Source organism: Silene latifolia, chromosome 1 (genome assembly GCF_048544455.1).
Source record: "Silene latifolia isolate original U9 population chromosome 1, ASM4854445v1, whole genome shotgun sequence".
NCBI classification, from domain to species: domain Eukaryota; kingdom Viridiplantae; phylum Streptophyta; class Magnoliopsida; order Caryophyllales; family Caryophyllaceae; genus Silene; species Silene latifolia.
Genome location: NC_133526.1, coordinates 5,946,549 through 5,958,299, shown reverse-complemented (window position 1 = coordinate 5,958,299; position 11,751 = coordinate 5,946,549). Strand labels below are relative to the sequence as shown.

At 36.4% G+C, this 11,751-nt stretch overlaps 2 protein-coding genes across 2 annotated transcripts; one reads left to right on the top strand and one right to left on the bottom strand.

Moving 5' to 3' along the window:
* Positions 1-761: 761 nt before the first annotated feature.
* On the bottom strand, positions 762-5,269 carry LOC141594964 (membrin-11-like). Its single transcript, XM_074414945.1, has 4 exons — positions 4,769-5,269; positions 2,821-2,941; positions 2,561-2,710; positions 762-1,207 (listed from the first exon to the last, which is right to left on the bottom strand). Exons 1-4 carry the CDS (start codon positions 5,053-5,055, stop codon positions 1,046-1,048), a joined length of 720 nt encoding a protein of 239 aa, XP_074271046.1. The 5' UTR covers positions 5,056-5,269; the 3' UTR covers positions 762-1,045.
* A 3,067-nt stretch (positions 5,270-8,336) lies between these two features.
* LOC141647392 (uncharacterized) lies at positions 8,337-11,446 on the top strand. The gene is made up of 3 exons (XM_074455580.1): positions 8,337-8,511; positions 9,448-9,581; positions 10,953-11,446. Exons 2-3 carry the CDS (start codon positions 9,449-9,451, stop codon positions 11,189-11,191), a joined length of 372 nt encoding a protein of 123 aa, XP_074311681.1. The 5' UTR covers positions 8,337-8,511; position 9,448; the 3' UTR covers positions 11,192-11,446.
* The last annotated feature ends 305 nt before the right edge of the window (positions 11,447-11,751 follow it).

The window sequence follows — 11,751 nt, the reverse complement described above, 5'->3', positions numbered from 1 at the left end:
CAATGCACATATAAGACTTTTCCTTGGCAATTTCATCACTGGCCGACATTTATCAAAACTTTACCTTGACTCTAACCATTTATCTCAAAATTCCACCACTTAATGTAAAACTCATCAAAGAAAAACGAAAGTAAAGTATTGACCAACGCAAATAAACCAAAAGTGAAAATGAAAGAAAAAGAAAAGTGAAAATGTATATCATTAACTAAAGTTGGCGAAAATATTAAACGTAGGTCTCGAATTTTCATAACGATGATGTGAAAGAAAAACCCGATGAATTAAAGTTTAAAATCTCTGATCAATTGGACTCTTGTTTTTTTTTTTTTTTTGGTCAAAAAGAAGCGGGGTGTAGCGTTGTAGTTTCACGGCATGCAAACCCGAGTTCACCTAACCAAACTGACAGGTAACTTTTCGAACTTGAAGATACGATCATAACCCAACTTCAACTCAATTCATTTATAAAATGGGAATATAGATGTTCAACTATAGGAGATAAGGTGGCTTGCATTTTAAACCAGAAAAACGGTATATTGGCGTCTCCAGCCGCAGATGTACAATCAATCATTTAAATTGCAGAAATTCATGTAAAAGTAAACACGCAAGTACGTAACAGCATGCAAGTTAACAGATAAGGTTGTTCACAAGTCATCGGCCACTGGCTACTGAACCGACCATACACTCCGCAAAAGAAGTAGGCAGTCTAGGCACAAAGGAGCACACTAGACTTACATTCACCAGTATGCAAGTTAACACATAGCGTATGGCTCAAAAGGGTTCTTAAATTGTCAAAAGCATGCATTACAGAATTAATTCTACCAAAAAACACACTTTCTTCGGATGTAATCCCTCATCTGTCACAGCTGTGATATTTACGATACACAAATAGAGTGACGACCAAGAGTATGCCTATGCACAATACTGACACTACTGACTATGCTGAGTATCAAACGATACATTCAAAATGTTTCTGGTAACTAATAGTGCAAGGCTCTAGATATTGTGTTGTGACTTGTGTCCAATCAATACTACATTATACGGCTCGTGTTCAGTGTTTCCACTTCCACATCATAATCAAGACGATGAAAGTGAGAACCATTCCAGTATATTTGATCCATGTATCAACGCGGTTCCGCCTTTCTATCAATCTTAGTACTGAGTTGGAGAGTCCCATTGTATTCAAGACGTCAAGTAATTTCCGATGTGCACTCTGCAAAAATGCCAACATTTAGAGAATCAGCTTCACTATCCCCACCTTATTGTTGGTTACTTGTCAACAAAAGCAAAAGCAGTCAAAATAGTGTCTTTTTGCTTTATTCAACCACACAACCCACACACTTTCATATCTATCCTTGCCTCGTTAATAAACTATAGATGCAGAAAACAGCATTCTTTGTAGCACAAGCACACGTCAAGGATAGATCAGGGCAAACCTAGAAGTCGTGTCTCACTTATTGCTTGAAGTTATTTGCTGAGAAAAAAATTCTGAATTTGTTTCATTTTAGGTCATCCTGGAAATTGCCTAATCGCAAAAGTAAGGCTGCGGTATTTAACCACCCCTTACCCTAACATTCACAGAGCCCTTGAGACACTACGATAATATTGTTGTTGTCTCAAATCTCACAAGTCACAATAAAAAGAAGGCTCCAAAGTACACAACGAACTAAATAAGCAAAACTATCTAACCGTTCTCAAACTGTGTATCACCAGCCACCTTTACAATCTGATCGAGCCACAAGGTAATTATTCACAAAAGAACTACATCTTATGATTTCATTCATTTGTATGGAAAATTTCGGCTCATAAGAACTTCCAATCACAAGGTCTTGGGGGATGCCTTCTACCATGGGGGATGCCTTCTACCATGGGAAATTTACAAGTAGAACATGCTATTTTAACCTTCCTTCAAAAAGCTAAAACAAAGTATTTGACGGAACTTGGAAACGATAATCTGTAAAGCCTATAAATACCAGAGAGGGCCTAACTCCTAAGATCTAAGATGATGAATAAACATTAAACAAAGATTCAAGAGCCTACTAAAACTGAAAGTGGCATCAAACCAGTTCTGTAAAGCCTATAAATACCAGAGAGGGCCTAACTCCTACGATCTAAGATGATGAATAAACATTAAACAAAGATTCAAGAGCCTACTAAAACTGAAAGTGGCATCGAACCAGTTCTATTTAAACCGAAAAACAAAATCTACACAAATCACAGCTGTCCTCAGTTATAACATATGTGATCGATCAATCGTATAGTCGTATCAGTCTCTCGTTGTCCCAAACTGTTTGCAAGCTCTCAGCTTAGTGGGTCACAAAGTTGTGAACCACAATGTTTCAAAGCGTGCAAACAATTGTGGACAGAGAGAGGATATGCTTCATCAATTCAAAATAAGTTCCGAAATTGATACATATATGCTATAAGCTCAACAGTAACTCATGTGCATTAAAGTACAAAAACATTAATAAATGTGAGTCAACCCACCTCAATGCGGCACTTATTGTATGAATTTTATTTGGCATGCACTTAAGGTAAAGTGAACCACAAAGCGCAAGAAACATACCTTCATGCTTTCCCTTTGCTCTGAAAATTTTGAAAGGATGGCCACCCCAGTTGAGTACGCTTCTTCTAGCATTCTGGAAGAATTACGAGCTGCCTGAAGTGCTTGAGTTTCATCATCAAAGATTCTCATAACATGTGAAGATTCCCCGTTCTGGCATATTTTAAACCATGTCATCAGCCATTAAAGAAACCACAATAGAATCAAATGGGTAAAAAATATTAGTGTGAAGCTTCAGTCTACATCATAAAGAGATTACTTACTGCTCTTCCAAGCAGCTCAGATCTCTCTTTAGCTTCCTGCATCCGTCTTTGATTTCGCGTGAAGTATTTCTCTAAACTTTCTTTCAGTGAATCTGCTTCTTCAGCAATTTGCTCAACCTTTCTGCATAAACCATAAAATAGGACAGTTTGTCAGAATATCCGATAAAAGTATACAACCCGTTACTCTTCTCTTACAAACCCTAGGAGAATGACAAAAATGAGAAAGCGTTTTGTTTAAGATCCACATACACTTGAACATTAACTCCTTTCTCCTGCCTGAGTATGCGACAACAACAACTTTATCTACAAAGACAAAATATTGCTATTTTGACAAATTTCTTTAGGATGAACAGGAAAGAAGATCCCAATGACGACGCAATGGTTCACAATGGTTTGGCCTTAAGCTATGGAACATAAATGAAAGAGAATAACAGAATCGAAATGGCATCCCAAACCCCAAAAAAGTTACGTAACAAAGTTCAGGCAAACATCTAGATATGGATTTGAAGTCGATCAAATTCCTATCACACTCGTAAGGAATTCTGCCTACTTAAGCATCCGATGTACACAACATGATCTCCACATGTATCTAACTAGAAATCGACTCAATTAGAATTACACTTACTTTAATACTAGGCTTATAAAGCTATAAAGCTATAAACACCTATTTGAAATGCTAAAATACGAATCTTGTGAACCAGCACTACTTATTCAGCTCAATCTTCTACACCACAATCAACTAATCACAATAGTAGCTATTAGCTAACAACAGCCTATTTCGAAATAACGTGGTCAAAATCCCTAAAATACAACCCATTACACTTCTCTTACAAACCCTAGGAGAATGACAAAAACGAGAAAGCGTTTTGTTTAAGATCCACACACTTGAACATTAACTCCTTTCTCCTGCCTGAGTATGAGACAACAACAACTTTATCTACAAAAACAAAATATTGCTACTTTGACAAATTTCTTTAAGATGAACAGGAAAGAAGATCCCAATGACGCAATGGTTCACAATGGTTTGGCCTTAAGCCATGAAACATAAATGAAAGAGAATAACAGAATCGACATGGCATCCCAAACCCCAAAAAAGTTATGTAACAAAGTTCAGGCAAACATCTAGATATGGATTTGAAGTTGATCAAATTCCTATCACACTCGTAAGGAATTATCCCTACTTAAGCATCCGATGGCTATACAATGTACACAACATGATCTCCAGTAACTAACTATAAATCGACTCATTTTAGAATTACACTTACTTTAATACTAGGCATATAAAGCTATAAACACCTATTCGAAATCCTAAAATACAAATCTTGTCAAGCAGCACTACTTATTCAGCTCAATCTTCTACACCACAATCAACTAATCGCAACAGTAGCTAACAACAGCCTATTTAGAAATAACGCAGTCAAAATCCCTAAAATACCTCAAAAAACAAGATGCAATCGAAATTCCGAATCAAAACTCCAGTATTCTCCATATCACACAGAATTAAATCTCCAGCAACAAGAGCCTTAATCAAACACACACACACAAATCGAAAATCGATACAATCACAACACAGAAATCCTAATATCCAGCATAATCTAAATAATGCAATCACAATCACAGGCCCTAATATAACTCAACAATCAAGATACTATCACAATTCCGTATTAAGTCTCCCGTATCTCTCGTCAACAAGATCCTTAATCAAACAGAAACAAATCTAGAATCAATATATAATCACAACACAAAAAATCATAAAATCAAGCATGATCAAAATAACGCAATCATAATCACAATTGTAAGCCCTAATATTATAACTCAGAAATCAAGACGTAATCACAATTCCGCATTAAAACTCAGATTCTTAATCGAACAGCAACAAATCAAAATTCAAACTACAATCACAACATATAAACCCTAAAATCAACCAAAATCGAGAAAAAACGGATACCTTTTCCAGAGATCACGCTGTGATTTAACCGCAACGGAACGCCAAAGGCGATCCATATCAAGACAAAGAGAATGAAGCTGAGAAATGTCCTTATTAATCTCAAACCCTAATTCCGGCATAGCCGAGGCTCCGGCGGAGGTCGATGATTCAAGTCGCTCTAGTCGTTCGAGTGAGACTCTGATTTTCATTAGTAGTTTCTTCGCATTTTGGTGTAGTTCCGATAACGTCGTTCCCCCACCGCCTACGCCATGAGCGCCACCGCCGCCGCCGATTACGACGCCGTTCATTGTTTGCTGTGTCGATTTCACGAAGCAAGTGCGTGTGTTCGCTCTCTTTCGGACTCTTTTGCGGTTGATGTAGGGGTAACTTTGTCTTCTTACTAGGCGGGGCCGCGGGAGGTGAGCTCCAATATGTTTAGTTGTTATTTTAGTTTGGATTCGAGTCGGTTTAGATTATTGGTTTTATACTTTCGCTCCGTCTGAGTATCGACGATCACTATCCGTCTATATAATATGTGGCTCTCTTATAAAATTAAAGTGGGAGGCCAAGTGGAGTATTCATTTCACACCCACTTGCATACCCATTTTCAGTTGTGAGAGAGACATTATCCGTCTATAGTTATAGACATATAGTGTCCATCTGTAATGAGAATTTGTGTTTTCATTTTTATAAAGTCTTGCTTGTGAGTTGTGACGGTCTCGCGGCCTAACAGATTTTATCCGTCATCAAACTCATCACAAATGAGAGTTTATGTTATACTTGTATGTTTGTTTGGGTGTGTTTTTTCACGTACGAATTTTACTCTTTCACATACGTCTTTTTCAATTATACCCTTATCATATTTCTTTTTTTATCGTATTTCTTATGTTCTTTCAATTAAATTTTTTTTCTCTCTTATCTACCTTCACCACCAACACCACCTCCGTTCAACTGCTCCAATCAATCCAGTCATCAGGGTGACGTTGATCCGTCCGTCCTCTGAGTATTACAGTTAGCCTCTCTCACCCCCCGCACTAATTTATATTCAAAAAAAAAAAAAAAAAAACAACAATTGTTCGACAACCTTTTTCGAACGTTCGAAAAGTAAATTTGTGTTTCAACTTTTAGTATTTGGTGTAGATTATCAATAGATGTGTAGTTTGAATTTAAGTGACAACTGGTGGATTAAGTTCAAGCCACGTTTAATCACAAACCAAATTTTAACTAATAAAATTGTTGTAATTCTATCGTTTTGTCAAACACTAATTAACAATATTTTTTTTTGTGCGAATTAACAATAATAGTTATGCATAAACCTAAACTTTTTAAAAAGATGTATTAATAATTGTTAAAAGCAAAATTACTTCACTAATTGGGAAATTATAATCCATTATTCAAGTTCATTATATTCGATTTTAGGCTAAATGTGTATATATGAGTTAATTTTGATTATGTCAAGGAAGAATATGGATTGTGTTTAAGAGAAGGGTATGATATGAAAACTTTGTGGAAAAAAATGTATGTGAAAAAAGAAAAATTCGTATGTGAAAAAGTAATTTCTTGTTTAATTATTTTGTATTTATGGTTTGATTGAGGTTTTGTTATTTTTCGATGAAAATAGTTGAATTAAAGTGAATCTTATAGAACTAAACTGAATTGAATTAAATGGAACAACAATATAGGCGATATTAAGTCCATAAGAATTGGTATGAGTCGGATTAATTTCATCCTAATAAAGAAAATTAGTCTACAATCCATGAATTATATATCTTATCTACTTCTTTATCTTATGTAAAAATTATTTTTATAACTTTTATCATATAAATTATGGATATATGTTCTTTAATCTTATGTAGATTTTTTTTATAACTTTATCATATAAATTATGGATACATTTTAAAATAGATCCATAACCAAATATAACCATAAAAAAAAATTGGGTTTTTAAAACCGAATTTGGTTTCGATTTTTAAATTATGTATTTTAGGTTGTTTTGCGTCGTTCACTGTCTCATAAAGTATGTGTCAGAAATTCAGATATGATATATGTGGTTTCATGACCATAATCCTAACGCAAAATAGGTTGTCAAAATTCATCTAAACATTTTAAAACTGGCCGAACATGATCTATATATGGTTTCATAACCATAAGATCTTAACGCATATTAGTCTTAAACTTGTGAATTATCAGTTGAGGTTAAAGTCCCTGAAGGTGTTCCTAACCCAAACTAGTTTAAAACTTGTGATCGTCAATTTAAGGCTAGAGGTCAGTGCTACGGCGATGCTTCTCATGAACATTGATCAATCACGTCGTTTGTATAATATACTAGATTAACTGTGATCAACTTAGGGTATCGCGTGATTAGATATACGATTTTAACTACTAGTCACAAAGGTGATATAGTGCACGTTGCTCGAATAACACTTATTTATTCGAAATCCAAGGTCCTTGATACTTTTCAATATGAGGCAAACTTCCCATTGATGTTTGCAATGACGATAAATAAAAGTTGAGGACAATCTTTATCTCAAGTCAGCACCTATCTTTCAAAACCGTTTTTTAGTCGTGGACAACTTTATGTGGCGATTACCCAGTGACAAAGAAACCAGGCTTGAATTTTAGTTGTGATACTGATAGTAATAACTAATAAGAGCATCTCCAATGGTTCTCTATAAGGACCTGCTTGCAATTTTCGCAAAATAATAAGCATGTAGTTTACCATTGGAGATGGAAAAGTGAGATGTAGCTTACAAGCATGGTAGCTCTACCTAAGGGTGTTAATGAGATGAGACAGCTCGCGAGCAACTCGAGATTGGCTCGGCAAAAGCTCGGTCAAAGCTCGGCTCGTGCGAGATCGGCTCGAGTTCGGACTCGGCTCGAGAGCTTAACGAGTCAAGCCGAGCAAACACTGGCTCGGCTCGAAAAGCTCGTGAGCGGCTCGAACTTGTGTGATTATATAAGATATTGCTCATATTTTATAAAAATATTTTATCATGATTATATCTTTGTATCACGTATATCAAATGTCTCACTGATTTGTCAAATATTTTACATTTAACCTTCGAGCCTTGTTATTGAAAATATCGGAAGAAAAAAAATCAAAAAATTAACCATTATATATAGGCTCGATTTGAGCTCGAGTTTGGCTCGAGCTCGCGTTAAAGCTCGCAAGCTTGATATCGAGCACATTTTCTACAAGCTCGGGTAAGCTCGAGATCGGCTCGAAATCGAGTTTTAGTTCTTGAGCACAAGCCGAGCAAGGCCAAGCTCGGGCTCGACTCGGCTCGTTAGCACCCCTAGCTCTACCAAGCTACATGCTTACTTTAGGAAAAAAATAAAAGGTAAATTTTCATTGGATGAAAACAAATATGTGAGACCCATACAAGCTATATATATTGTAGTTTGCCATTAGAGCGGTACGTATTGTAACTGACCGTTGAAGATGCTCTAAGTATTATTTGACTCTAATAAATTTCCGGTTCATTAAAATTTAATAGCGGAATCAGCAAAACGGGCCGGTCCGCAGACCGCACCTGATAAGCTTTGAGGTCCAATAAAGTATACTATCTCGGAGGAAGTAGATGTTTCTGGAAGAAGTTTATAAGACACGCTCTTTGATTTAAATATAAACAGCATCATCGATTGCAATGGCGTTTGCTCTTTCTTCTTTGATTCTTTCCCTTCAGATTTCTCCAAACTTTCTTCTCTTTCCAACGATATACGATAACGTATATCAAATATCAAATTTCCTAATCTCCCACAAGGTACGTTGCTTCCCTCCCCTTTATCTCGCTTCATTTATGTTCAATTTTGTGAGGATAATGTGTTTACCATTGAGTAAACCGTATTTATGATAACGAATTAACGATTTATAAAATTCTTGTAAAATTATCGAAATAATGTTTTCATTAAGTTCAGAAATTTAAAGGTACCAGGAAGAATAAAAAAACACTAGGTATAACAGTAATGTCTCTTTTTGTTAGTAAAACAAAAAAATTTCTTTCAAAAGACCGTCTTATTCTATAATTTGTGTTTTACATTATGTTCACTGTCTTTGTTTTGTATTGTATTCAGAAAACAAAGTTTAGACATGCCTTTGAAAATGGTGTGACACAGTAGTGGGTTAGGTTGCAGAACCAGCGAACGACTCCCTCCGATTCTTAGAAATTGCGTCATTTGATTAAAATAATCCTCACAAATCTTAAAAAATGGGAAAATTCCAAAGAATTGGAGGTAGTAGCATTTTGAGAGTTTACTCTGTTAGAGTATAAAATCGATCATGGAACTTCAACCATAAGTTTAAGCTTTTGGTTGACATGGTTTCTTGACATGGTATCAGAGTCAACTCACTAAAAGAGGTCAGGGGTTCAAATCTCACCGCCCCTAATTTGGAGGCCTAATTTGGAGGCTTGTAGTTGCATCCACACTTCAAGCTCAGTGGACATTCATGTGAGGGGCGTGTTAGAGTATAAAATTGATCTGGGAACTCCAACCATAAGCTTTAAGCTTTTGGTTGAGATGGTTTCTTGACATAAACTGATTGCGTATTACTTTTCTTTTATTGGTGCTGCTATTCGGAAAAATAGGTTAAGGTGCTGAAACTTGAAATGTAAAGGTTTTTACGGTCCTAAACATTTGTCGAATAATTTCACTTGCTGTTCAGTGTGTTGTACTCTAATGTCAGTTCTTGAAAGTTGTAGGATGTCAGATTATGAGAATGTTATTGCTGGAAAGTTGCGGCTAAAGGGTAAAGCTCTTAATGTGAAGGGGAACACTAAGAAAAAGAAATATCGAAAACATTATGAACAATTATTCAACAATAATATGTCTTCAGGTTAGTCGGTTTTATATCTATATCCGCGTTAATGTACTCTTTGTCTTTGTGCTTTGATTTCCGTTTCTAGATCATCTCTTTGTTTGCTACTTATTTGTGACTTATCCTATGCTTTCTGCCTTTCATAGTTACCATTGATTCGATTTTATGTTGTCTTTTCTTTTTTTGCTCTTCATTGTTCATCTTTGTAGGCTGTATGTGTTGTACAAGCGCTGTCGTAGAAGTGTTTATCTTCTACATTGATGAGTATAGAGCAGTTATAACAGATTAACAGATAGAGGCGATTCTTAGCGCAATTTTCAATGTACGTTGTTTGAAAACAGTTTCTTCGTGTTTTTAACACAAAGGAGTAAGGCTGGGAACACCCTATGCCCTTAAACCAGAAGTGAGTCGGGTTCAAGGTGATTGCCATTATTTGAAACAATTCTAAACTGGATGAAACTTCCCATGCGGCCATGCCGTTTGCCCAAAACTAGGAGAAATGGAGATATACCCTTAAATATGTTGTCTTTTACTTGAGACTTAAATAGCGTTACCTCAATGCCTCGCTCCACTGACAGGTAAAACGGTGGACAGTATGCAATCTGAATGGTTACATATATCTAGCAGCAATAGTTAATCAATTGTCTCGTTCCTGAAATCGTTGTTAGTTACAAAGGAAATGAATGAAGGCACAGTAAAAAGTAAAAGAGGTAGGAATTAATTCCACATGCCTTGGGCTGTTGGATTGTAGTATATCACACCACCACTACCAACACGCCCGCCTGGTAAACTTTTTCTAACAATTCAACAGTGGACAGTCGTTCTCAGTTTGTCTACACAATTTGATGTTTGCTGTTTCTAAATTTGTGGAGTCAAGATAATCATTTTAATAGCATTGCTGCTATGTGAATGCCGCCATATAACACAAACACGCCCGTCTGGTAGACTTTTTTTCAATTTTTTTCCCCGCTTTTTTTATGGATATGTCTGTATGGGTTTTCCTGTTATTGCTCTCATATAATCGTGCTTTGAAATTTTGGCCTTTACGTATTTTAGCTGGCTATGTTACCCCGACACTTCACTCAACTGCCGTGTCGAGTTTCCGACACCTACCTATCCGACACCGACACGGCACTTCGACACTTTATTTTAGACCAAAAAACTGAAATTCTCACAAAATAGCGTATCCGACACTCGACACGTGTCAGACACGACACCCGTGTCCGAGAGTCAGGGTTACACAGTTAGCTGGTAAGCTCGACTAAATGCTGGATGCGTACTACTCTTCCAAATATATGTTGAATGTTTTGTTATATAGTTAGCGTTGTTGGTCTTTGCAAGTCTAACTGAACTCACGTGTATAACTTTTTTATTTTCCGACAATGGCAGATTTTATAAAGGAAAGTCATGCTGAGAATAACGTCAAGGATGGAAATGAAATGGGTAGCATCTACGATGAGCGACTCACACCAGCTGAGAGACGGTATTTGGAGCACTGGAAGCGTATAGAAGCCAAAAGGCTGCTCAGGAACTCTTGTGAATCACATCGTGATCGAGTCAACAAATTTAACGAGTATCTAGCGAACCTCAGCGAGCACTATGACATCCCTAAAGTTGGACCGGGTTAGTATGTGCATTTGCACCGTCTAAAGCGTATTGTCTGTTGATCACTGGAAGTCTGATTGTATAACTGAAATGTTTGAACATGAACTCCTGCTATGTCCAAATGGATTAATGTTTACCAATGAGCATTGCAAGTGAACTATTGTTGTTGCAGATCGTGTGATTACTGATCAGAGTAGTTTAGAATGCAAGCCGATTCTCCTTGGTGGTTTCTTTACGTATTTTTGTTGCGTTTTTCCAAATCAAACCGATTCGTAGTTTTGAGGCAAAATTTTTGAAGGTGAAAGCATTGTTTTTTTTGGCACAAGGGCTCAAATTGTTTGAATTCTCTAGTTAATATCCTTATATTTCAATTTTATTGTCTTCTATCTCCCCAAATTTATCCCAAAATTGATGTTTGTGATAAAGATAATTGTTGAGACTAGTGTCTTTCCACTGATGTTGCTGCACTGCATTCTGCAAGACACCTGCATTCTGTTGATCAGTTTCTTCTTCCCCAAGCATCTTCATTCTCCCATCAGGTTCTGGATAGTTCCTCCAGCTCAGCACTGACGATGCATTGACA

Excerpts from the sequence above, each read along its gene's own strand:
- LOC141647392 (XM_074455580.1), top strand. The coding sequence starts at position 9,449 with ATGTCAGATTATGAGAATGTTATTGCTGGAAAGTTGCGGCTAAAGGGT. Across the intron at positions 9,582-10,952 it reads CAACAATAATATGTCTTCAG|ATTTTATAAAGGAAAGTCAT; the intron begins GTTAGTCGGTTT and ends CGACAATGGCAG.
- LOC141594964 (XM_074414945.1), bottom strand. The coding sequence starts at position 5,055 with ATGAACGGCGTCGTAATCGGCGGCGGCGGTGGCGCTCATGGCGTAGGC. Across the intron at positions 2,711-2,820 it reads CTGAGCTGCTTGGAAGAGCA|AACGGGGAATCTTCACATGT; the intron begins GTAAGTAATCTC and ends AAAATATGCCAG. Across the intron at positions 1,208-2,560 it reads AGCAAAGGGAAAGCATGAAG|AGTGCACATCGGAAATTACT; the intron begins GTATGTTTCTTG and ends GCATTTTTGCAG.